This window comes from Hippopotamus amphibius, chromosome 2 (assembly GCF_030028045.1).
Source record: "Hippopotamus amphibius kiboko isolate mHipAmp2 chromosome 2, mHipAmp2.hap2, whole genome shotgun sequence".
In the NCBI taxonomy this organism is placed as follows: domain Eukaryota; kingdom Metazoa; phylum Chordata; class Mammalia; order Artiodactyla; family Hippopotamidae; genus Hippopotamus; species Hippopotamus amphibius.
In genome coordinates, this window is record NC_080187.1 from 98018194 (window position 1) to 98045289 (window position 27096).

Sequence of the window (27096 nt, forward strand, 5' to 3'; positions counted from 1 at the left end):
TGAATTTAAACTACTAATATTCTTCACTTTGTAAAGAAAAAAGAAAAAGTGTTTTTGGATTCCTTCCAAATATATTTTTTCCTTTATCTCTTTAACCTCTTAAGAAATAACATTACCTTGGAGTTGCGTAGAGGAAATGGTTAAATAATTGACCCAGAAGGCTGTGATTCTGGTTATCCACCTGCCACTTACTAGCTCTATGTCTGTGGCAAATCACCTAACTTCTCTAGGCCTCGATTTTCTTCACTTGTAAAATGGGGATAATAATACTAGATAATTTGAATACATAAAAGATGATGGTAATAATGGGTAACTTTTATTGGGGATTTACTCTGTGCTAAATATTTTCACATCAGGTTTGTTGGCTCTGTAAGATGGTTAAGGAGATAAAACAAATACATATCTTAGAAACAACATGTTTTACTCATTTTTTTATATCTTTGGAGAATAAACAATTGTAATTTAAATTCAGTGAAAATGTCAACTACTCTAAATAATAGATCAATATTCTTATCAAATTAAAACATCTGAGATGATCCACATACACCACAAACTTGACAATTTTAGGTAAAATTTTATGTAGACCTATTATTCTTGTGATAAATGGAGTCACATTCAGGGAGGGGGGCAGGGAGGGTTGAAGTTGCATTAAGTAGATTAGTCAAGGGGATTGAGATTACAATTCTTAGCCAAGGTATTTGCCTGAGAATTATAGGGATCAAACTCAGTGCAGTGCATACAGTGATTGAATACCCTCTGGGTCTCAATACCTAAAATGTCTTAGTTGGAAAGAGTTAATGATGATAGTTTCTTGCCCATGTGTGAACATGGGCATATGTATAGGAAGAGTGATTCCCTCGACAAACGAGAAGGAGAGGGGCTCGGAGGTGGATTAAGTAGTTTAAAATCAGAACAAAGAAGAAGAAGAGCAAGTAGAAGGATTTGGGAGATTTTCTGAACACCTGCTACTTACCAGTCAGGCATGTGATGGGAAAGCCATGCAGAAAAGCTCAGCTGTGAAAGAAAGAATATTGGAGGTGATGCATTTTGGAAGCAAGTGAGTGAGTGGTCTTGACGAACCTCGTGGGTTGTCATAAAGGATTGTCAGTTCTTAGACTGTGAAGCTGCCCAAAGCATCACTCTGAGCTCACACCTTTGTAATGGCTGCCGGGGCTAATGCGAGGTTTGAGTTCCATTATTTTCATATCTGCTTCTTTTTTAAGCAGCCACACGCAGATGACTTTTAGCAAGTACAGAATTTATATTTAAGCAATGCATAATGAAAATCGACGGCTTTTTGTTGAGAAAAGTATGGTGTCAGGAAAATATCCCTGCCACACTCTTTCCTCCTGTCACAGTGGTGGAAATTTTACATTTGAAAGTGAAAAGGCTTAAGATATAATTTTTTAATCCTATCTTTCCTGCCCACTTGCATCTCTTCCAAAGCTTGTCAGGGCCAGATCTGGAATAGTAAGAGCCATTAAAAATTTGGCATCTTGCACTCTGTTTTTTGGAGTAAATTCAGTGTGGGCCAATTTATGGTAAATTATTCTCTTCGTGTGTGAATTTCCTTTTCTCTCTTGGCAAATTCGTGCTTGCCTCTACACCCCTGCACACAGATCTTAAATATACACATTTATTACAGAATCTGTGTGGGATATGTGTGCAAGTGTTAGTGTGTGCCCGTGGCTGTACCCACAAGTGCATATGCACATATTTGCACCTTTGTGCCTATATGATAGTAAATTGACTTAAACAGTTTGTCTTGGAAGTTTGTGTTGCTGTATGTATGTTAGCATACATTCTGTTGCAACCCACAAACAGTTTCTCAGTCAAGAGATGACAGAATTCAGCAATCATTTTGGGAAACACCATAGTAAATAAATATATTGCTTAGCTCTGTTAAACCTAGCATGCCAATTCTTAATAAAACTGAAGGCAAGCAGTGGCATTTCTCCTCTTTGCAGTCAAAGACAATTACAGGGGAGCCAGTCCGCTGCCAACAGGAAAGGCAGAGCCAAGGCCTTGCCATAGCCCCTTGTACTCTGAATACAGAAAGCTCTGGAGTTAGGTGTGGTTATAACCTGGGATTGTATGGGGTTGTAATGGCTGCCTCCCGTTCAGAAGGGTTGGCTATAGGATGGTGAGCAGAGGCATGGCATGGAAAATTGCTTGACCTGCTCTTTGAGGATATTTGACTCAGGTAATTCAGGGCAAGGTCCCAGAGATCTTTTTTCTTTTCATGAGAAGCTCTGATGAGAGGCTCTTTCCTGACATATTTGAGAGCATATTAGCTCATCTTAGGGCAATATAAAACAGTTTCTTTTCCTTTATGTATGAAGAAGGCACACATTTATGTGCCTTCAGTTATTGCTAATAACATGTTCCCAGTGGGTCTGTGTATGTTTAGCTCAAGTTTGGAAAAGGGTGTGGTAGGAAAACAGCTCACTCCCTTCACCAGTATTGCTACAGATTTCTCAGAACATCAATAAAGAAGTTAACACATCACATCCACAAAAAAAATACAACCATATGTTATTAGTATTGTTTCCCCACGTGATTAGATATTAAAATAATTATATGTTTTACAGTAATGCTATAGAACATTAAAATCTAGCAAAACCCATAAATGCATTTTATGGCTTTTGCAATGTTGACCATTTGATGTCATATTGAACGGTAAGTGGCCCTACCTAATTAAAAGGCCTTAATAAGCTTATTACACAAGGAAGTCTAGGAAATCAATATGCTTCTTTACAAAGAGTTCATTCTCCATTTCGTTTAGCATTTATTTAGCAAATAATCTGTGGTCACTTGAGTATATGCCAAGCACTGTACCCAGTTCTGGCAGTAAAAAGATTAATAAGACTCAGTCCCTTATCCTCATAAAGCTCACAGCCTAGTGGAGGAGACAAACAACCCAGTTAGTGTATCTCCATGCGTTATCAAGGCAGTGGGCAAAGCCTGGTGAGTGTCTGGGGGTGGGGGGGGGGCGGGCAGGGAGCAATCTATTGTGCCTTAGTGAAAGCATAAAGGAAGGTGTCACAGAGGAGGTGACACCAAGCTAAAGGTTCAGGAGGATGTCACCAGCCGCAGGGAGTAGCACAAGCAGAGGCAGAGGCAAAGTAGAACTGCAGCTGGACTGGACTGGAGTCCAGTGGGAAAGGTGGGAGGACAGAGGGAAGGGGATAGGCCTGACCATGTGCATGCTCAGCCCTTCTTTGACCTGTAGCCTCTCTCTCTCTCTCCTCTTTTTTTGTTTTTCCACTTCTCCTTTCCTTTTGCTCACTTAGTTCTCTTTTACTTCATCTATCCCTATCTGCCTTCTAAAATTTGAGAGACCTTTTAGAAAAACTAGAGTTTTACAGAATGTTTCTGACATTTTTTAAAAATGCAAAAAATAATGCCTAAAATCCAAAAGATAATTCCTTCATCTGTGCTTTCCTCACCTTTAGTATATAGAAAATAATTTGAGGGTGTTGGAGCAGGCTGGGTCAGATTCAGAATTTGTTCTTAGTATATGTCTGTCTCCTGGAATGTACTCTGAATGTAGGAAGGGTAGAATGGAGCCTGGTGGTTGTTTTGTATCATCCACACAGCCTATGCAGTGCTGCATATACAAGAAACTCAGTGTTCCCTGGTCCTTTGGCATATAGACTGATACTTTAAAAATTTGAAAAGTTGTTTTCTTTAATATAGAGTAGCAAAATATATGAAAGTTGCTTTTATATGTAGACTTTTTATATACTTCATAGAAGTATTGTGCTTTTGTAGATCCATGTATATGGAATTATATATGACTGTGGTGGTCAAAAACACAGATACAAAGAAAATTAAATAATTTGATTTCTTTTAGGTATACTTATGCAGGGCCAATTACATAGCCTTAAATATATTTGCTCTACTGGCATGTAATCAGAGTGCTTTTCTTGAGGTCTGACTGTGAACCTCTGAAGGATACGTGCTCTAGTGGATGTGTATTTGCGGATTGCATGAAATCGGTGCTAATCAACAACAACAACAGCAGCAGCAGCAGCAACAGAATTCAGGCAACTTATTGTTATGTTTAAACAACCCTCAAACAACCAGTTTTCCGTTATTTACCCACTCACAGAATAATTATTTGCTTGAAATTGTAGTTTTCTGGCATTGTATTGACACAGCATGAATAACATATGATACCTTATATTCGCTGAATAACCAGACACAGTCATATGATATGTTTCAAATATCGGTGTTGTGCTGTGGAGTATTCTTTTTCCAGTTGTGAATATAATGCCCATGATGAGGCTCCATTTATCCCCAGCTCCTTTCCATTTTTACAAACCAGACACTTGATAATTTCCATAAAAATTTAATATGGTTCAAATGTTGGCACAGAAGTAACATATTTCTCTCTACATTGTCATGTGGCTTCTCAAAAACGTTTTTTGCATGTTCAATTTTTATGTTACACCCTCATTTATTTTGCCACCTCATTTAGAGTGTCCTTTTAAAGATCAGCTGCTGCCCATGACCCAAAATGTTGAAAAACAACAAATTGCCTTAAACCAATAAGAAACACATACATACTGCCCATTTAGGTAAGCCTTTGTTTTATACAGATTTCTTAATCAAAAGCAAGAAGCACAACATTGCATTTATGAGCTAGTTAATAGATTCATTTTGTACACTAGAATAACAAGGAAAAACATAGTAACTGGGATCTCTTTATTATAAGTTTAGGAAAACATTACAGAAAGGGTTTTATGTTAATTCTACAAAATTTTAATAGTTCCAGAAAATCTGGATAAATGAGTACAGTAGGCCACTTCAGAATGCCAGATGAGTGGCATGCACTGCAGTGGTTGACTCATTGAGGCCAAAGTGTCAGAGTCTCTTCCCCGCTCTGGCTGCCCCAGCCAACCCGTGGGACCGGGAAACTTTGAAGGCTGTCCCAGGAAATGGAAGTGCAAATCTATTTAGATATTTGGAATCTTTGGAAAATCACTTTGGAATGCACTGATTTCCTTGAAGTTAAGAGAAATATCAGATTAACCAGGGTAACCTTACCGCAGTTTTAAATAATTTTCCAGTGAGACCACTGTTTCTCTTGGTAGAAACTTTGAAATATTTTAAAATCAGATATTACCTTTAATAACCAAAAGGAAACATAGAAACTTCTTTTCTGTGGGTACATTCTTCTGTTACGGACAAGAAGTTGATTAGACTGAAACATGAGTAAAATCACAAAGCGAGAACCTGCAGAGATGTCTTCTCCATCCACGTTACAGAATTAATAGTCTGAATGAAGCATGGAGAAGGAACTCCGTAATAAATTCATGAACTGGATTCTTTTTAAAAGCCTCAAAACATTTGAATCATTTTCTTTTTCTCCCTTTATGTAACACTTGATACAAACTGATGTGGTAAATGTTAAGATTTGCTGGAGCATCCAGTCCTAATAAGAATGCACTGGGAACAGAAACCACAGGGTGGCATGAGGCAAGCTGTTTATGTCCAAATGCGAATGAGACTGAAGGATAAATAAGACCAGATTGCCCCAGTGTGCTTCTGCAGTCTTTCTGTTTTGATTTCTTGTCTTTTTTTTTTCCTGACTTTTCTTCTGCTTCTCCCCACACCATCCCCCACCCCCAATAACACTTTCTGTTCTCTTCCCAACCTAAGTTTAACAATTAGATTTTACTCTTCCGCACTTTTAAGGACAAAGTGGCACTAGTTTGGTTTATCAAAAGCAAGCCTTTTATTCTTGCTCTAGTTCTTTTTTAATTTTATCTCTTTTTTTTTCTTTAAATCCCATCAAACTGTACATTTTCAACCTGAGGGTGGTTTCATGATCCATACAACCTTACTTCTCAAAGTGGAATCTTTGAACATTCAACATTTAGAAGTATGACCTAGGAGATGGTTAGAAATGCAGAATCTCAGGCCCTACCCCACACCTACTGAATCAAAATCTGTATTTTAATAAGATGCCCAAGTGACTATTAAGCGCATAAAGAGGGGAAGCACTATCTTAGAAGAAAAGTTCTAAATCTCAGCTGAACACATGAGTCAATTTTTCACCTCTTCTCAGGTGTGTGAGGTGGCTCTGGGCCCTCAGCTATGCCTGTGGCCCCAACTTTCTGAGTCACAGAAGAAGCCATGTTTCATTTATACATTTTGCAGGTATGTCCATGATTCAAGTGGACTTGAACTCTTGGGCTTATTGTGGAAGTCATCTTGACTGTATCCACAGTGTTATAAATATTTGCTGATCTTTCCACCAATGTCTTTCATCTCTGTTGCCTTTGTGCTGTACATGGAAGATGTAAACTAGCATATCATTCATCAGTCAGACCCCAGTGCTGCACAGCAGAGCACAGCATCAGCCATCACTAATGGGATTAATTGGTCTTGACTGATGAAATTGTAAAAGCTTATACTTTCAAGAGTCATAAACACTGAGCCTTAATTGAAATCAAATGTATATTTTTAAAAAGCATGTCCAGCATCATAGACTCCTTTCTGTTTTGGTTTTGTTGACACTAGTGATGGTATAGAAACCTGATCAGAAAAGGTTTGCTGTTATTACTGCTTTGAATACGAACTTGTGCTTCTCAACACTCTAAATTGCTGATTAGGAGAGGGGGTAATATCCTACTTGATTATTGGTTACACATATGGAATAAATCCTATTTTAATGGTGTCTAATGAGTCTTTCATTTTCAAAACCTTACACAAAAGCCTCTAATAGAAAGGGAAAGTAATATTTCAAAGGTCATCTTAATGCCACTTAATGTCAACAATCTGTAATCAAGCCTATATATATATATATAGATGGTAATTACAGTCCAGTTGTGATCCTTTAAATATGAAATAATCTCCTAAATTAATGAAGTAGTGCAAGCTAAGGTTCTCTGGATTTGAGGCAACTTATACTTTTTAATTAAGGTTTGTTACTTGAAAACAGCCTCAGAGTTAAAGAGATTTTTCTCAGAGTGAAGCTTCATGCAACGTAGTATTTTCAAAACCCCATGAGATTTAAAATTCTGTTGCTTATAGTTTCATGCATTATTCTTTTTTTTTTAAGAACTTTTATTGAGATACAGTTAACAGGCAATAAACAGCATATATTTAGAGTGTACAATTTGGTATCCCAATCTCCCAATTCATTCCCCCCCAACTCTCCTCGCTTTCCCCACTTGGTGTCCATATGTTTGTTCTCTACATCTGTGTCTCTATTTCTGCCTTGCAGTTCCCCTTTCATAGTTGTTAGCATTTGCCTTATGTATTGAGGTGCTCCTATATTGGGTGCATATATATTTATAATGGTTATCTCCTCTTCTTGGATGGATCCCTTGATCTTTATGTAATGTCCTTTCTTGTCTCTTGTGACATTTTTTATTTTGAAGTCTATTTGATCTGATATGAGTATTGCTACTCCAGGTTTCTTTTGATTTCCATTTGCATGGAATATCTTTTTCCATCCCCTCACTTTCTGTCTGTATGTGTCCCTAGGTCTGAAGTAGGTCTCTTGTAGACAGCATATATATGGGTCTTGTTTTTGTATCCATTCAGCCAGTCTGTGTCTTTTGGTTGGTGCATTTAGTCCATTTACATTCAAGGTAATTATCGATATGTATGTTCCTATTACCATGTTCTTAATTGTTTTGTTGTTGTTTTTTGTAGGTCCTTTTCTTCTCTTATGTTCCCCACTTAGAGGAATTCCTTTAGCATTTGTTGTACGGCTGGTTTGGTGGTGCTGAATTCTCTTAGCTGTTGCTTGTCTGTAAAGCTTTTGATTTCTCCATCGAATCAGAGTGAGATCCTTGCTGGGTAGAGTATTCTTGGTTGTAGGTTCTTCCCTTTCGTCACTTGAAATATATCGTGCCACTCCCTTCTGGCTTGCAGAGTTTCTGCTGAGAAATCAGCTGTTAACCTGATGGGAGTTCCCTTGTATGTTATTTGTCGTTTTTCCCTTGTTGCTTTTAATAACTTTTCTCTGTCTTTAATGTGTGTCCGTTTGACTGCTATATGTCTTGGTGTGTTTCTCCTTGGGTTTATCCTGCCTGGGACTTTCTGGGCTTCCTGGACTTGGGTAGCTATTTCCTTTCCCATGTTAGGAAAGTTTTCAACTATAATCTCTTCCAATATTTTCTTGGGTCCTTTCTCTCTCTCTTCTCCTTTTGGGACCCCTGTAATGCGAACGTTGGTGCATTTAACATTGTCCCAGAGGGCTCTTAGGCTGTCTTCAGTTCTTTTCATTCTTTTTTCCTTATTCTTTTCCACATCAGTGATTTTCACCATTCTGTCTTCCAGGTCACTTATTCACCCTTCTGCCTCAGTTAATCTGCTATTGGTTCCTTCTAGTGTGTTTTTCATTTCAGTTATTGTGTTGCATATCTCTGTTTGTTTGCTCTTTAATTCTTCTAGGTCTTTGGTAAACTTTTCGATCTTTGCATCCAGTCTTTTTTCAAAGTCCTGGATCATCTTCACCATCATTATTCTGAATTCTTTTTCTGGAAGGGTGCCTATCTCCTCTTCATTTAGTTGTTTTTCTGGGGCTTTATCCTGTCCCTTCATCTGGTACAAAGTCCTCTGCTTTTTCATTTTCTCTATCTTTCTGTGGCTGTGGTTTTCAGTTCCACAAGATGAAATACTGCTGATACTGCTTGATACTGCTGTCTGCCCTCTTGTGGAGGAAGCTACCTAGGAGGCTCGAGCGTGCTTCCTGATGGGAGGGACTGGTATGGGGAGGGACTGGTATGGGTAGGGCTGGGTGGCCAGAGCTCAGTAAGACTTTAATCCAGTTTGGTGGGCAGAGCTCAGTAAAACTTTAATCTGCTTGTCTGCCAATGGGTGGGGCTGTGTTCCCACCCTGTTGGTTGCTTGGCCTGAGGCTACCTAGCACTGGAGCCTACAGGCTCTTTGGTGGGTCTGATGGCAGACTCTGGGAGGGCTCATGCCAATGAGCACTTCCCAGAACCCCTGCTGCCAGTGCCCCTGTCTCCTCGGTGAGCCACAGCTGCCCCCCACCTCTGCAGGCAACCCCCCAACACCAGCAGGTAGGTCTGGTTCAGTCTCCTATGGGGTCACTGCTCCTTCCCCCTGGGTCCTGGTGAGCACACTTTTTTGTGTGCCCTCCAAGAGTGGAGTCTCTGTTTCCCCAGGTCCTGTGGAGGTCCTGCAATCAAATCCCGCTGGCTTTCAAAGTCTGATTCTCTGGGGATTTCTCCTCCTGTTGCTGGACCCCCAGGTTAGGAAGCCTGACGTGGGGCTCAGAACCCTCAGGACTTCTGCGGTATAACTGCTCTGCAGCTTGTGAGTCACCCACCCAGCATTTATAGGATTTGATTTTAACGCTCTTGCGCCCCTCCTACTGTCTCATTGTGGCTTCTCCTTTGTCTCTGGATGTGGGGTGTCTTTTTTGGTGAGTTCCAATGTCTTTCTATTGATGATTGTTCAGCAGTTAGTTGTAATTCCGGTGCTCTTGCAAGTGGGAGTGATCGTACATCCTCCTACTCCGCCATCTTGATCCTATCCTCCTCATGCATTATTCTTATATGTGTCTGTAAAGCCACTGAAATGTGCGATTGGAAAATGATGGTTCCCCTTCAGTGTTTTTTCTCAATGGCGGAATGTAATAGGCACTAGAAACGTGGGATACTTTGTTGGCCAGGAGGCCACTGAGGGAACTTTTAGGCATACCTGTTTCAGAACTAGACATCTGCTTGGCAACAGATTAAATAGTCAGGAGTTTAAAGAATCTCTAATATGAGATTAGCACTCTGGAATTTTGTCTTATTTGTGGTGCAAATGGAGATAACCCTGCTTTATCCTGGGATGGAGATGTTTCTTTTCAGTCCAGGGCTGCTGCACGCTATAGCATCAGAATCTCCTGGAGGGCTCCTTAATACTCAGTGTCTGGGCCCACACCCCCTGGTTTCTGTTCTGTAAGTCTGGGGTTGGGCCAGAGGATATATGTTTCTGACAAGTTCCCAAGGGTATGCCAGTGCTGCTGGTCCACACACCATGTCTTTGAGAATCACTGCTCAGGGTTCCCCAGTATATGACCTGCCCAGCCAGCTGCACTGATCTTGCTTCCATCTTCCCATGAGTAAAATCTGAGTTGTATTCATCTTGTTCCTCTCATCGCTTAACACACAGTGTCGTGCTCATAGGGCTTACTCAGTATTTGTAGGGGATAAAAAAGAATGCTATTTAGATAAAAGTACTAATGTGTACCAGATCCTTTTCCCTCCACCACTCCCTCCCACATTACCATTCTACATTTGTCTCTCTTTTTGTTCTACTTTTCCTCCTTCTGCTACCCCCTAGATTCTGAGAGTTCATCTGTTGTTTTTCTCTCGTCTTGCTGTATATGGCCTGTGTTTAAACCACTGGCAACTTCAGGCCTGATGATCCAGCTGTGTGCACTGGGCCTTAGGTTCCTGACTCCATAGTCAGGCCAGGAAGGCGATGCCCAGAGACTAAGATATTGGTCAATTTTTGTGTAGGGGTTGGTTCATGTCAATGACACAAGCAGTCCAGTGACAATTTGGACCTTAGATCTCAGGATAGACTTCAAACTTTAGGAATCTTCATGAGAAAGTATGTGGTCAAATTCAAGGAAACTCTCCTTTTATGGTTCCTGCTTACCTTTAAGTTCAGATGTTCCTTTACAAAGTGAGACTCATTAAAGATTTTGAAAGCATGAAAAAATATAAGTAGAAAATAAGGCACCCATTTACTTAAACACCCAAAACATCCAGTGTAGGTGTATTTTGTAACAATCTTGTGTAGTTCTACCTAAATGTTAGTTTATTTTTAATGCATTTGCATTTGAACTTATATTGAACTTATAAATCTTGGGATAAAGTTGCCTGAGGGAGAGGAAATTCTTGTGTTGAATTACAGATTTATTCCCATAATGAATGATAATGGTTCATTACAAAATTGTTTGCTTTCAGGTTTCATCCAGACACCTTTAGAGAAATGGACAGCACCTAATTTCTCTTCTTGCGGAATTGTTAGTGTGGAGAGTTCAATCAGGTGTGATTTTCTGCATGCTCCTGTGATGGATTGGGTGTTAGGCCCCCCATGGAGCGTTTGTCAGTTCTTCAGTGCTTGATTTTATTGGTTGGGGTTCATGATTTCTTCCCAGTGTATTTCTTTAACAAGAGTGAGTGGGTGATGTTTCTTATGAGCCCCTGAGTATGTGGGATTGCCTTGCTTTTGCCTTTGTTCATACAGTGCAGTGGGGTCAAATCCCTTCACTCTTAATCTTTTCTCCTGAAAATAGTATAATGCTAGTACAAGTACTACAAATACTTTTGTCTTCTGTCCTGTCTTGTTACAGAGGAAACATCTGAGATCACCTGGATTTTCCTGATTTTCCTGATAATCTTTTGTTGTCATTTTCAGTCTGGGTGTTCATATTTTCCTCCATCTTTGCTATTTAAAAAAAATGGTCAGGATGTTCTGAGGTTTAGTTTACTTTTCACTGATTTGCCTGGAATGCAGTAAGCTCTTTGGTTTTTGACCATTGCTTCTGTTAACAACAATACTAGCAATTAGCTGACTTTAACTGGACATTTTACTGGACATTTACGTGGACATTTAACTGGAGAGACCTTAGAAATGCTAGGCTACATTCAGTTTACATCTGATGAAGTGGGCAATTGGAATTAATTCTAGGACATGTTTGGGATCCCCTCTAATCACTCTGTGTTAGATCCGGGTCTTATCTGTCTGGTGCTCACAGAAACTTCATTTATCTATTCTAAAGTGGTTTTCCACTCCCATGTTGGTGCCAAGATAATGCAGCCTTCTCTCTGACCAAGAACTAGGTTGACTACAGAAGGGAGTAGATGTTGGGCCTACTCAAATCTGGGTATGCATCCCCGGAGCTGGGCCCGGAATGGTGCCCACCCTACAAAACAGCCTTGCTAGGAACTAGGCTACAGGCTTGATGTGTCCAAAACCACAAGCTCATTTTAGACTTGTGTGGTCTACCAGGTGATTCTAAGACAAATAAACTGAGCTCCAGAAGTTTGCACTGAGTTATCATTCAGAGTGAACCTTAGAAACAGAGGTTTGGTTGGCAGAAGGCTCTTAGCCATGAATTGGGGGTTATCTTTGAGCCCCTTTATTCTCAAATTTGAGATCCACTTGAAAAGCTGCAGAAATAAACCACTTACCTCCCCTCTCTCCCCCTAGTGATATAACATTATATGCCTTTCACTCTGTTGAAAAGTAGTTGGCTTCGTCAGCAATCATCTTCTGTTCAGGCTAAATTTATTTTTATGTGAAATAGAAATCAGGAAAACACCAAAATTATTTTAAGCAAAATATCAAAATTGAAATAAACCAACATATGTCTGTGAAACATGTATAACTCTCAATCAAAAATAAGTGCAACTTTCATAAATTTCTTAAAATACTACAGCATGCAAAATCTGGACAACTTAAATAGATGGAGTTGTGACATGTTTGATTATTCTTCCTCCTTAGTTCATCCTTTACTTAAAGGTGAAAATTCAGGTAATCAGAACCTGGCCAGCTCTGGGTCATCCCTTCATGAACAATGTACTCATCTGTTGTAATAAGGGAACCAAGGAATTTTATAACATTTCTCATAGTAATCTTAAGTTATACCTACTAATTTTTAATGAAAAACATCTTCAGTTTACCCTTCTTTACTTCTGTTCTCCCCACCACCCCTACATTCCTCTATAAGAATTGAGGTTTCTTAATTGCATTAAACATAGTATGTTTTGTCCTGATAGTTTTTAAATTGCAGTTTTCCTTGCATTGGGAACTCTAATGGCATTAAAATTGTCAAAGGGACATAAATATTCTGGGGCTTAGCACCAAAGAGAGAGTTAAAGGATAAACACCCATCTCACATTTATGTTTATGTATAGGCTTTCTCTGACACGTTTTCTATTAGATTGTCACTTTAAGGATTGAAATCTCTTTGACCTTCTACTAGTAACCAATATTTTGCCCATAGAAGGCAGTAAGTGAATATTACCATCAATAAGTGTTATTGACAAACCAATGAAGCATTTCTTGAGATCTTCCACTTTTCGTTTTCAATTCTTCTCTTCAAGAACCAGGTAACAAAATTTCTTTAAAAAAGTAGAAATAAATAAAAGTATAACTATTTGGAATATAATTTATCACTAAATGAACTGGCTTCCATGTCCTTTTTAAAAGCGTGTTGAAAACTTTATCTCATTAGGCTTGGCATCACCCGATATATTAACAAGGTCACTCTTGGGAGTTGAAAATCACTTGAGGTAGAGTTAAGAAAGTTTATGATCGTAATGATTCAGCAGACACATGTCCTTTTCATCTCTGACTCTTGGATCTTCAGTTTACTTTCTTTTTTTTTCATACATCACTCTTTTTTTGTTACTTTATTAGTTGTAAAAAGTTTCTTCCTTCCTGATTCTTTCAATTTAGACCAATTTGGAAATGGAAAAGTGTGTTAATTTTTTAACAAATCTTTAAGACACGCATTACTGTATTTTTATTAACTGAGCCAGATGGCTCACAGCAAATTTTCTCTGACATAAGTAATCACAGAAATCAGTTTGGGACCCAAATCTGGTATGGAAAGTGGCATGTATATTCAGTGGAAAAATGCAGTTCACATAAATACATGGATATTTTTAGAAGTAATATTGTTACTCTTTGGATTTCATTTTATTTTTTTGTTTTAGGCTAAGTACAAACTAAGGACATTTATTTTTCTGCCCCCAGCCCCAAACATTCAAGGTCCTTCTCAGCAACTAAGAATTGTTTTCTTTTTTGCAGTTTGAAGGTTGCAAGAAGGCCTTTTCACGGCTCGAAAATCTCAAGATTCATTTGCGGAGCCACACAGGCGAGAAGCCGTATTTGTGCCAGCATCCGGGCTGTCAAAAGGCGTTCAGTAACTCCAGTGACCGCGCCAAGCACCAGAGGACACATCTGGACACTGTAAGAATGGCAGGCGCTTTCCAACTTCCAGCCCCAAGTCCCGGTGTGAGGAAGTGCCCGTTTGATAGTGGGATGGTGAAGGTGTTTGCTTTATGACCTGTAGGTTATAGGGACAATGCCAAGGGCAGCAGTGAAACCTGCTACAGAGCCAGAAGGGGCCCTGTTTGGTTTTTACTCTTCTATTTTTCTGTAGTCACAAGTTATCCTAAATATTACAACTGCCTAGGACAAAGGGGGTTCCTTGGTTACCTCTATATACAAAGCAAAGGCACTTTAGGAGCTGTCGTATAGTAGATTTTAGTACAGGCAATGACTACTAGAGATTGGACATTAAGATATATATTCAAATATCAAGATATACTAAGATAGATAAGATACACTATTGCTAGAAATAGGAAGCACTTTTTTCTTACCCTGGTTCTTTTCTTCTTGACAGAAGAACTTTGAGACTGGCATGATTTTTGAAAGTGAATCTGGCCTTTTGCTTTAGGAGCCACCTGGTATTTTCACCTTCAAGTGATCTAAAAAGAGTCAGCAAATCTTTCCCAAGGGTTCAGTTTCAGCAGGCTTCCTGTGTGTTCACAGCCACATATCCCTTGACATAAACCCTAGAGAACAATTCATTTTCATTGTTACGCCTTCACTCTTAGTGCTGAAACATTTTGTTCATTTGCTGGTGCCCTTTCCATGACTCTGTCTTTTATTTTCTCAATTAGGTTGATCGTCCTCCTTTGCATTTCTCAGGTTTTGATGCCATTTTCTTTTTTACATGAGGCCAGGTAGACTATATGTATTTTTTAGTTCACTTAACAAAGCCATCAGGATAAATGTATTATACACATCACAGATCTCTTATGCCATGTTCTTGCAAGTAATGTATTCATGACAGTATTTTTCGGTGTTAACATTTTGATGTCTATTATTAAACTATGCCAGAATTTGAATTTTGAAAAGATACTGTTATTTCTACACACCTTCTCATACATATTTAAGATTCTTCTGATGTTATAGCTGACATATTTATTAAATTTTATATTAGTCTCTATTAGTCATATTGATAGGAGTCATTTTAGCTATATGTCATATAACCTTTCTAAACAGAATTATCTCCTAATATACATAAATGTGATGGTTTGCCTTGTAAATATCTGAAATATAATTAGAATAATATGGGTGTAAGATGGACCCTTTCTGCTCCAGCTGAATTGAATTCAGTGATTTTACGATGAACAGAATGGAATATTAAATGAATAAATGTGGTGAATAGCAGTATTTTTTAAAGGTAGAAATAGGAAAAAAAGAATGAATTATGTTAAAATGCCCTATTTTGTATGTCTAAAATGGTCTTGGTAGAATCTAATAAATTTTCCAATTTGTCATTAAACTTTATCATGGAAGAATGAACATTCATGAGACAAGATTGTCTTGAGAAATTGCTTCTACTCTAGCGAGTTATCTGTAGTTTGAAAGAACTATTGTGAGGCTAAGTGTTATGGTTCTACAATACCCTTCTTTGCTTGGAGCTAATTCTAGCTAATCAAACTAAGAGCATTTTCTAAAATCATGTTGAATTAAAAAAAATATATATCCCTTTTTAAAACTTTTGAGGAAAGCTACCTGAGATAATAATTGCATGATTCAGTTCAATGAAGTAGCTTTTAAAACTTAGCTGTTTTTATTTTTTTAAAGTATTTCTCTATTAAATCTTTAAAAACCATCATTTTTCCTTTGAAATCCAAACTACCTTGTGTTTAAATTTTTATTGCATTTAACAAATTGGTAAGTTCTTTTAAAATCTTTTAAGATTTTAAGAAATTAAACACATTTAAAAAAGCAAACTGTAGCTGTCTGAAGAATTTATTATTTAAACTCAGGTTCCCAATCCCTTTCAGAATTTTGGATAAAGTATCTTTCTTCAATTAAATGGATTCTTTACTTATAGGAAAATGATTTCCCCATAAAGATTACTGACTTCATAATTGTCACCTGAAAAGTGTTAATTCACTTCTCTACTAGCATCTTAGTAGCTAAACAGGGGAAATAATTTTACAGTACAAATGGAAAATAATGAAGAGTATAGTTTGATGAAGTGTAACATGCCACTTAAAGCTTAGGTAATCTCAGTTAGAATGATCAGTACACCAGCATCACACCACTTAGACCAGCCCCTGATATTGCTATTTCGACTGATAGCAGGGGAAAGAGTGAAAGGTAGTTGGGAGGAATGGTCAGTATTCAAGCTTTTTCAAGAACCTCTCAAAGTCAAATAGAAAATGACATTACCCATTTCTTATGTTTCTAACCCAAGTAATGGTGACTGTTGTAATAATGATGGTATCGATTTATATAACACGTTAATATTCCCAAGGATTTTTACATGCAACATCTCTGATGCTCAAAAGATGAACTTATGTGATCACAACATGACTGCCAATAAAGATGTTGGCAAATTGGCCCCATAACACCAGGGCAGGATAGGGAAGACTAGGGCAAGGAAGCTGTGTGAACCCAGAAAAGATTCTCAGGTTAAAGACCTTTGTTTACTCAATGGAAACTTCCTTGTCAAGTGACTTCAACCCATAATTGGCTCATCATTTTGCAGAAACTGTGGCATATTGAGAGGCTGGTTCATCCCTCGCTCATCATTAGATCCCTGGTATGTAGTGCCCAGCATGTTATGGAAGCAGAAGAGCTGCTGGGTGATTTATTCACTCAATCAGTCAGTCAGTCAATGAGCAAATACATCACGTAAACTCAGAATTCAAATTGGGAGTGTCAAACTAAATGATATATTCATGACTTTACCTTGTTCTTGGGATCAAAAATGGTAATGATAACAACAAAAAAAGTGAATCACATACATGGTTTCCAGCAGGGCAAATAATATAATCCACATATACGCTGGCCTACAAAATGACAAGCAAGTGCATGAAAACAGGAAAAAATATAAACAGTAAGGAAAAAACTCTGAATTTTGTTGGAGGTGGGGTCAGTAGAATACCAGGTTTCTAGAGCAAGAATTCTATTGTAGAGACAGTTTCGTTCTCTTCCTTGCATTTCACCTCATGCGGGCTTTGATATCTCACCTGATAAGATAGTAAGTAGATGAGTAACTGTTAATACATCTTATAAACACAGTTAATCTTGTGATTTTTTTCAGTTCTTACAATAAGCAGGTTTTTATTTATTCTACAACTTAAAAGCCATATTCTCAAAACTTTGGTTTGAATTTTGTTGTTACAGTAGGAAAAGTTGCTAAAATTTGAATCAATGTGTAGTGCTCTCATTCCTTCATTCATCATTCCTAATTATCATGTACCAATCACCAGGGACACAAAAATAAAAAAGATTCCGGAATCTGCCTTAGGCTCCACACCTTACATCTCTCAGATGCGTGGGGGAATTGGAGTAGCCAAAACTTGTGTTCTCATCGTGCTCAGCCAAGGGCTTATTCACCTAACCCAGGCTTAACACCAGACTCCTCTACAACTAGTAATATTAATGTTTCTCTGGCTGATTTTTCATGTGTCTGTTGTTTGAAACCTCTACTGTCTTTTACTCACTTTCCACTAATTTTCCCTTTTAATTCTCTCCCTCTCTCTTTCTGAATCAGGTTTCTTCTGAAATATTACCAGTCTTTTCTGGACTTTTCTACAGCTTCTTTATACCTGAACTCTTAAAGAATATGTGTTTCCTAATTTCTGACAGTACCAGAGATTGTTTTCAGGGGAACATAACTGTAAGTATGACTGGAGATACTAATAATTTCCATATTGAAAAATGCCACAGGAGGTTTCTTGGTAAGAGTACATTCTGTAGCAGTCTCTTAAAAATCATCAAAGATAATTCATCTCTTTGTGTTTTGAAAGTTTACTCTTCTCTTTGCCTTGATGCAAACTCACTGGGCTTTCTAATTACAATGCATGAGTATTACATAGCATTTTACATCAGCCAGTTGGTAACAGTTCATGCTCTGAAGTTGGTAGTCTTTGACTAAACTTTCCCCAGTTACCTTTATGATTTAACCACAGCTGTTTCTTTCTTTCTTTCTTATTCAGAAACCTTATGCTTGTCAAATTCCAGGATGCACCAAACGCTACACAGACCCAAGTTCCTTAAGAAAGCATGTGAAGGCACATTCTTCCAAAGATCAACAAGCAAGGAAAAAGGTAATTTTAAAAGATAATTCATCCAGCCAGGAAAAGCACATTTAAATTCCCCTTGCAGTACTGGGAACTTCCGCAGGGCATTGGTAATTCTAATACTTCTCAAGGTGTCACATGTTTGAGACTCTTGAGTAGGGAAGTCTTCAGTGAAGTAGTAGCAAGACTGTGATTTTCATAACTGATGTATCCAGATATGAATTTCTGGGGAGGGTTTGTATAACAGGAATTTGAGGAAATTAGTGAAAGTCACCTAAACTGGAAAGTAACAAAATTAAGTCCAAATAGCTAAAGAAAATTGAGTTGGGAAGAACAGCACAACAGTAACCCTTTCTGGAGATAAGTGCTTTTTCATAGAATATCAATTGGCTAAAATCATTAGCATTGGTGAAGAAGGTAGGATGAATAAGTATAGAGCATTCATCCCTTTAAGCTTAGAAAAAACACGTTCCTTAATAGGTAATGTGTATGAAAGTCTGAGAAAGGATTTGAACCTAAAATTACTTTGACATCGTTGAGGGCTCAGTGCATCTCTCAAAGTTCATAGAAATTATAGTATCTCTCAAATTTGGAAGAAATGTTAAAGATCAACCTGCCAACCCATCTGGCTTATTGTCCTGACCTCATAAGATCTCCAGCAAGTGGATGACTGTGCTGTGCTTTAACACCTTGAGAAACGAGGAGCTTACTACCTTTCAAGGATTTTTCTAACAACTGAGTTTGTAAATTTTTGGACCAAAAAGCATCTTCTGATCATGGCAGAAAATATGTTGACCTGACCTTGGCTTTTTGAGTGTTTCATTTGTGTTCAGATGGGTACTTGATTGATTTAAGGGCCCTTCATAACAAATGTAAAGAAAGTGTAAGACTCAACGTATTTCAAGGGATTGAACCCCATGGTGTGATTAAACCCTATGGCCGTGGTTTTCAGGTCACTGTGGCTTCTAGCTAACTAGAATCTTTCATTCTTTTATGATTTATAGGGATTTAACGCTTCTATGTTGGGAAATGCTCTATAATCTTTTTGTTACTTGAGCTTTCTCTTCCTTGGGAGGTGTTAGCACAATGCCAGTTGAGGGCTCATATATGGAAATAATTTGACCTCTTTGCTGTGAGTTAGAAAAATGCCCAGTTAGAAGGATTTGATAGATATTCTTTTTTAAAAAAAATAGGTACTCTTAATGGCATAAATAACCCAGTCTTGTAAGTCAATTGTTAAAATTATTTATTTCTCTATAAACATAGTTGTCTCTTTAATTGGTATCCCAATAAACTGATCACAGATGATCATTACCAACAGATGGTAATAGATGATCACTCAACATGGATTGTATATGTTCCTGTATTTTAAAACAGCAAAGGAACTGCTACGTGAATTAATAATATAAAGTTGTAAGGAGGATGCTTAATATTCTTAAAATAACACACCATTGTTGCTTACTGTTAACTGTTCAGGAGGACCACTGTCTAATGGTTCTTGTCATTATCCGTTTATGTCTTATAAACTCGAAGTAATAAGTTGTGTTTGTTAAAAACAAAAAAACAAAAAAAACCTCTTGCTGAGAGTTTCTTCCCCCTAAATCTGACCGTTCTCCACCTCCAAGTTGTCCCAGATGTATGTGGTTTTACTGTGATAGCGAGTCTATCATAAGATTGAAGACCACCTTCACAGAGAATAACAATTGTGGACATGACAGAATGTAAGTCTCACATGTAGACAAATAAGCAATAATATGATATTCAACTTAAGAAGGTGACCTAGGTTGACAGTAGGTATGAAAACATGATGGGATATTTTTAGGAATTATTAACGGTTTCTATTGTTCAAACATGGGGTGTTTCAACCTCTTCATAAAGGAAGAGTAGTTTTGATTATGTGAAGGATTTTTGAAGCACTAATTTAAAAAAGAAAATCAGATCTTAAGACTACAGAATATAAACTTATAAACAATTTGCAGATAACCTTCAACAGGCAATCCAGATAACCAGGATATACTTTCAAGGAGCAGTATTATAATCTAATGTTAAATATTACAACATTCTCTTAATTTTGTCTTCTATAAAATGAGGTATTGTCTCTCCAGTGATTTAGCTTTTCATATTCATTCTTTTTCCTTCAAGTGATTGAATTGGATTTGGCTGACTTTCATTGCATAGTCCTTAGTGACAGGTTTACTGTGTTTACTTTCCAAATTTTAACCTGTCCTTTTAATCTGAAGATTTAAAAAATCCTATGTGGATCTGTGTTGCACTAATTTGTAGAAGTTAAAATGATGAAAGTTGCTCCATCCAATAAAAAGAGGAAGTGTCACTCCCAGGAGAAGCAGTGCTAATAAACCTGAAATCAGTCCATCCACATTTTTAAACCTTGCACTGGTATACCCGTATGTAGTATTTACATAGTACAATGTTGTTACTAGACCTTGGAGACATTCTAATTGCTAACTCACATCAGGGCTTGGTATTTGAAATATTTCCTGGCAGCAAAAATGAAAAAAAAGTAAGAAACAATAACCCTTTTAAGGCAGAATTAAGATTATTTACGACTTTAATTAAAAATTGAAAACTGGCATCATTTCAAAAAGCCTTTACAAAAATGTGAATTCATCAAAAATAACCATAAAAATTCCAAGGTGATAAAGGCACAGTGGAGTAATGGTTCCAGCCCTAGGGAATTGTTTTGTTGAAAAGAATAAAACCCTTTTCTGTCACACCCTGTTAGTCATGGACTCGTTTAATATACCCTGCCTGCCTGCCTGCCTCTAATCCTCTTTTTAACCTCCCCCTAGACACTAAATGACATTATTTTGGTCTTAATGTGGCCGGCTTTATGAAGCCCTACTCTGAAATCACTGCCAGTGACAAGGCACCCTCAGCCACAAGACAGATGTTTATTCGGAGGGGTAGAGATCTCATAAATGATGCCCTGGTCGTGGGCAGGTGGCCCTTTCCCACACCTGTTGGATCCTACCGAAAACCAAAAACCTGAAATCTCAGCTAAATATTATTCAAGCTGTGAAAAGAAAGAAGAAAAACAAACAAACAAACAAAAAAAACAACTCTTCTGCAAAAGAATTGGGGTAATTTGGCTCATTGCATGCAGAGAGTAACTTTTTTCTCTTTGTCTAATGCGTGCACACCCACACATCCCATCAGCTGATGTACAGACTTCTTCCATCGAATGTGCTTTGCAGATCTGGAGTCCATTAAATAGAGGGCTACACAGATAAATGAGTAGCAAAATACTCAAGTCACCAGTTATGGTCTCCAGTGAGAATAGAATTTAGCCTGCAGAGCAAAAGGCAGAATCTGTCCTTCAATTCTGTCTGATAATGAGTGTTGAAATAAGAGAAAACTAAGGCAATAAGCCACTTGAAATTTTCCTCAAGGCTGTGAGCTTTATCAGAATTTTTCATTTTCACCTGGGAGGTGCCATAAGCAGGGAGGTTTCCTTCAACTCTGGCCTGCTATCAAAGTGGACTTTTTAATAGTGTGTGTGGGGCCAAAAGTTAGAGATGACGTGAATCTTTTGTCCATTTCACACTTCCACAAAGATTCCAGACTTTGGGTGTGATTTGTTAAATGTTTGTTAAACATCCATCTTTGACCCACCATGGTTGATAACTTTCACTTTTGTGACTTCAACATGGGCTGTTTTAAACCAGGCAAGTATAATGTCTGAAATGTATGTGAATGCAACGTGTATGTGTATTTCCTACTTAGAGAACAGCTCTATATAGCTCTCTGTCTAAAATAGAGTTGTTTGTTTAATAATGCAGCTCTCTTCATGTAGAACTGGTGATTCTTTGGAATCTGTTCAGAGCCACCACCACCCCATACATACTCAAAACTATAAACAATTTCATTACATACAACATAGGCTTGCCTTGCTTTGTGAAGTTGTTGGAATCTTTAAAAAGCTATGTGAAAACATATTTTTCCCCAAATGGAAACATGTATAAAAGAGCTAATGAGGCTCACTTTTTTATCAGTTGTTTTTTGCCATCATCTACATGGCATATGGCATATACAAATGGGGTACACAATCAGAGGCCTTCCCAGGTTTTGACAATACTCTTTCGTTCATCCTTCCTCCTTCCCTCCCTCTCTTGCTCCCTCCCTCTCTTCCTTTCATCCTTCTTTTTGTCTGCTTAGCAATAAATTAAAAATCACTCTAACTCTCAATGGAATGTCAGTCATCGGCACATATTACAGACATATCGTTTGAAGATGAACTCATAGCTCCTCTTCTTCCTCTCACATTTAGGAAATCATATTGGAATTTGAGTAAGAGTGATGCTATTACAGGGATGACATTAAAATGGCACTAGTGTGTGTGTGTGTGTGTGTGTGTGTGTGTGGTTTTCGAGTGGGTCACTTAACTTTTCTACTTAACAATTGTTGCTGACAAATTATGTACATTACACCTCAAAATGATGGTGAGATATACTACCTGCCTGAATGTCCTGATATCTCAGTTGAGGGTAACAGATTTTAAGAAAGGCACTAGGTTTACTTTTGTGCAGCAAACAATTTTGGTTCCAGGTAGTGATGCTAATAATTAAATTTAAATGAAAAAAGTAAAGTTAACCCCAGGTTGATAATACTGATCTGAACTGAAACTAGTTTCCTGGAGGCTTCTATTTCAAGTAGGCCCAGTATGAAATCAGCTATGCTTTTGAGAACATTTTGATGCTACATGGTGATTGGAGCTATTAAAAAGGAATTGAGAATTCATATTTGCGGTGGGAAAGTGGAGGAGTAGGGGTAGTTGTCCATGAGAGTAAACAGTTAATGAGAAAAAACTTCTTTTCATTTCTGGAAAGATCAGAGAAGCTATCTTCAGCCTTGTGAGTATAGAAAAATGAATACTCGCATCTCTGAGCCTAGCCCAGTGTCTTTTCTAGCCCTTAAAGCAGTGTTTCCCAAAGTGTGTTCTTTAGCACGCAATCCACAGGATCTTATCAGCTAATTTGTTCAGAAAGTTTTTTGTTGTCATATAAATTTTGGAAATGCTGAGTTGAATAATATTCAGTGGTTTCCTTCTTGCAGAAGTTCTCAGAGCCTTGGATATACCAGTATTCCAGAGGGAAAATAACATTAAGCATTGTTCAAAATTACTTGGCCAACAAAACAATCTTCTTTTTCCTCTAGAACAGCTCATCAAACTACTCTTCTGTAAATATTTGAGAAATACAATTTCAAGTAATTTCATTTATTCTATTCAACACGTGTTTATTAACCACCTACTGTGTGTCAGGCATTGGATTAGACCCATGGATGCAAGTGTGCATAAGACTCCTCGTGGCCCTCCTGGGGTTTTTGCTCTGTCTCCACTTCTGAAGTACTGGTCCCTTGCGCAGTTACTGCTTTCTCCTTTAGTTCGCTCTTGTTTTTCCGTTTCAGATTCAGTTGAGTTTTGTCTTTGATATCCATGAGTAGTATTTTTCTGTTTGTTTGTATCTTGGCTCTCTGAGTTCTAAAGATTTATTTATTTAGGTGACTTCATAGAAGGGCTTGGACAAGCCTAATGTGAAAACTTTTCATGGTGGTTACTGAGCAGGTGGCTGTGTCTATCTCAGAGTAGTGTTTGGATTAGACGTCAGGAGGTATGGACTTCTTTTATGCATTGCTGTGAATTGTTTTGTGACTTAGCTTAAGTTACAGTCCCCTGGTTTTTCCATTTCCTCATCTTCATAGCTGTCTTGAAAGGCAAACACGGGGCCTCAAAGGCGAAAGGGTCACCATTTCAGTAGAAAGCGTTACACATAACTGCAATCCAGGGTGGTCTATTGTGAATGACAACAGAACAACAATTTCCTCGGAAATATTTTTCTTTGTGAGAAGTGAATATTCTTGTAGGTGTAGTCCTTTTTTAGTGATGACTATAGCTAGTCTTTCTAGGTCATATGGATGCTTGGATGATGGTGCAAAAAAGATCCAAATGAGGGAAAGGAAGCTGAGACCCAAACCTGAGGGGATTAAAATCAAACTTGAACCTGTGATATTTAGTTCTATTCTGAAGTTATTAACCTGGGGTCCATGGACCATAAGGGAATACATGAAAGAGTGGGTTTTAGGAAGTTCATGAAATCCCAGAAATTATGTAAAATGTATTTTTTTAGGGAGAAGCTCCATAGATTTCACTGACTGTCTGAAATTTAGATTTCCTGATGACCAAAAAAAAAAAGAAAAAAGAAAAAAGACAACCCCCCCCAAAAAAAAGAGACACAAGGAAACACTCTGGGATGTTTACATATCTGTTACCTTGCTGTGATGGTGGCATGGGTGTTTGCATATGTCCAAACTCATCAAGTTGTATATATTACATATGTGCAGTTCTTTGTATATCAATTATACCTCAATAAAACTGTTAAAAAAAAGACCCTCTAAGCCAAAATAAATGCTTGATGCCTAGTGATGTTTTGCCTGGCTTTAATTATAATACCGAAAAAACTTTGCCCAACTAAGAAGAATCTATGCTTCTTATATTCTGGAGGAATGACTCCTGCTTACCCAAAATTTACTGTGTGTCTGATATTTTGATATGTGCTTGTGAATACAAAAATGGTAAGATAGGCTCCTTTCCCTTGAGGCAACCAGAGATGTTAAAGCTGGATTTTGACAAGTAATGGGCTGATTGCATAGATGGTGAATTGAAGTGTGGAGACAAGGGTACAATAAGTTAATGGAGGAGTCTGAAACAGTTGCACCACTTAGGATGGTATGCACTTTTACAAGATTTAATGGAGGCCTGGACAAGGACAGTGGCAGTTGAGATTAAAATGGGTGGACAGGATGTGGTGATGGATTGGATGCCGGGGTGAAGGGTAGAGTCAAGATGGCACCAGAGTTCCTACTTCTAGGATTGGATGAGCAGTCCACAGGTGAAATTTCTTCTATTTCAGGGAAACCTCAGTTCCGCTCTTAAGGTCTTGCAGCTGACTGGACTAAAAATTGAGTGTAAATGTTAATCACATCTAAAAAAATACCTTCATAGCAATGCCTAGATTTGTGTTTTATTGCATAACTAGGGCCTAGACGCTAGCCAAACAGACACATAAAACTGACCATCACACCCACAAACTAAAATTCATTATGTTAAAATTTAACTGAGGCTACTTTATTTGAGGGTGACACTAGCCACACAAAAATGGGATATGGTAGACCTCAAAATATAATTTATATTAGTGCGAATTGATTAGGAAAACATACTGAAATTAATTATTAGATATACTGGTCCTACTCTCTTTTCTTATAACAGTTATGGTTCAAGGCAAATTTGTTCATGCCAGTTAATTTATAGATACTATGCTAATAGAGTATAAGAGGATTATACTTTAAGCAAATAAGCAGATACTTCTTTAAACATGTATTTTGTGTTATATATCAGAGAATTTACAGAATCATACGTTTATCATATGTTAACTTTTAATTCGTCATTTTTGTCATAAGTTTATGTCATATAATGTTTGTTAATACAGTTCGTTTGTATCATATTAAATGAAATAATGACAGTAAAATGCTTAGCATGGTGCCTGATACATTATACATGACCAAAAAAGGTTAGCTGTTGCTACTAGAATTACATCATATCGTCTATTAAGGGTTTCTAACAGAGAAGACAAGTGGTTGTTGAAATTTTAGTAAGTTGGTTTTCTCTACTCCAGACTTCTCCATTAATTTATTTTACCCTCAAAGAGATTTTAGCTGTTTAAAAACAATGAATGGAAACTGAGACCATGACATAATTGTGAATTGTTTATATATCTATTTTGTTTTTCCTTCATACTAGAAACACGTTTGTGGTCATGTTTGTGTGTTGTAAAATCTCGACCAGACAAACTTACTGGAGAGAATCTATGTCTTTGGGTTGGAAATCCCTACTATTTGTCAGTTTTCCTATAGATCTTGTTATGTGAATGGGAGATGGATGGATTTAGATTTCATGCAGAGAGTTTTACTTTCATACCTGTTTTAGACCTTTATTGTTTCCTGACTTTGCCTCTTCTAAAGTGCTCTCATTTGTGAAATCTGGACAGTAACAGCAGTCCCATAGGAGTGTGGCAGCTACTAGTGAGGAAATACATGCGCAGTGCTTGTTGCATTCCTGCACAAGACAGAGCTCGATCCTCGGAGGGGGTAGCTGTGGTCACAGGAGTGGGAGTTAGAAGGTCTTACAATAAAGAGAAAAATGCCTTGGACCCTCCATTTCTGCTGGGGAAGCTGGCTTTTAGTAGTGATGTACAGAGGCAGAAGTCAGATAATAGCAAGACTTTTCTAAGGGGAGAAGAGATTTTTCCTGCCTCAGCTGGTTTATTTGGATTCTTGCTTGAGAAGTTGTGGGAACTTGACGATTAGATCTTTGAGCCTTCTACGAGGCACCACTTGAGTCGTTCAGCAAGTGGAATCCAGTCTCTGTGAGTCAGTTGTTTTTTTTTTTTTTTTCCCCCTCAGGTAGAGCTTTATTTTTTTTTAATTTTATTTATTTATTATTTTTTGGGGGTACACCAAGTTCAATTATCTGTTTTTATACACATATCTCCATATTCCCTCCCTCCCTTGACTCCCCCCCACCCTCCCTCGAGTCCCCCCCACCCTCCCTGTCCCAGTCCTCTAAGGCATCTTCCATCCTCGAGTTGGGCTCCCTTTGTTATACAACAACTTCCCACTGGCTATCTATTTTACAGTTGGTAGTATATATATATATGTCTGTGCTACTGATTCAGTTGTTTTAATAGTGACGGTGATAACAGTGATAATCTTATTTTGCCCACATTTAATGCTTTAACATTTCAGAGCCATTTTGTATACATTGTCTTATTTTATTCTTTTGGCCTTTAGAGTCAGGATGAATTTTTTATTACTACTTCTACTCTCTTTAGTTTGTTTCTGAGAAATGAGAAGTTTACAAGTGGAAAGGGAGCCAAGTATGATGCCAAAGGTGATATGCTATTTTCCTGCA

At 37.8% G+C, this 27096-nt stretch overlaps 1 protein-coding gene across 1 annotated transcript in view; it reads left to right on the top strand.

The window, feature by feature from the left end:
- GLIS3 (GLIS family zinc finger 3) overlaps positions 1-27096 on the top strand; it is a 467139-nt gene that overhangs the window by 335684 nt on the left and 104359 nt on the right. The window contains exons 5-6 of the mRNA XM_057721332.1: positions 13807-13968; positions 18027-18137. Of these exons, the coding sequence (XP_057577315.1) occupies positions 13807-13968; positions 18027-18137 (273 nt within the window). The remainder of the gene's footprint in view (positions 1-13806; positions 13969-18026; positions 18138-27096) is intronic.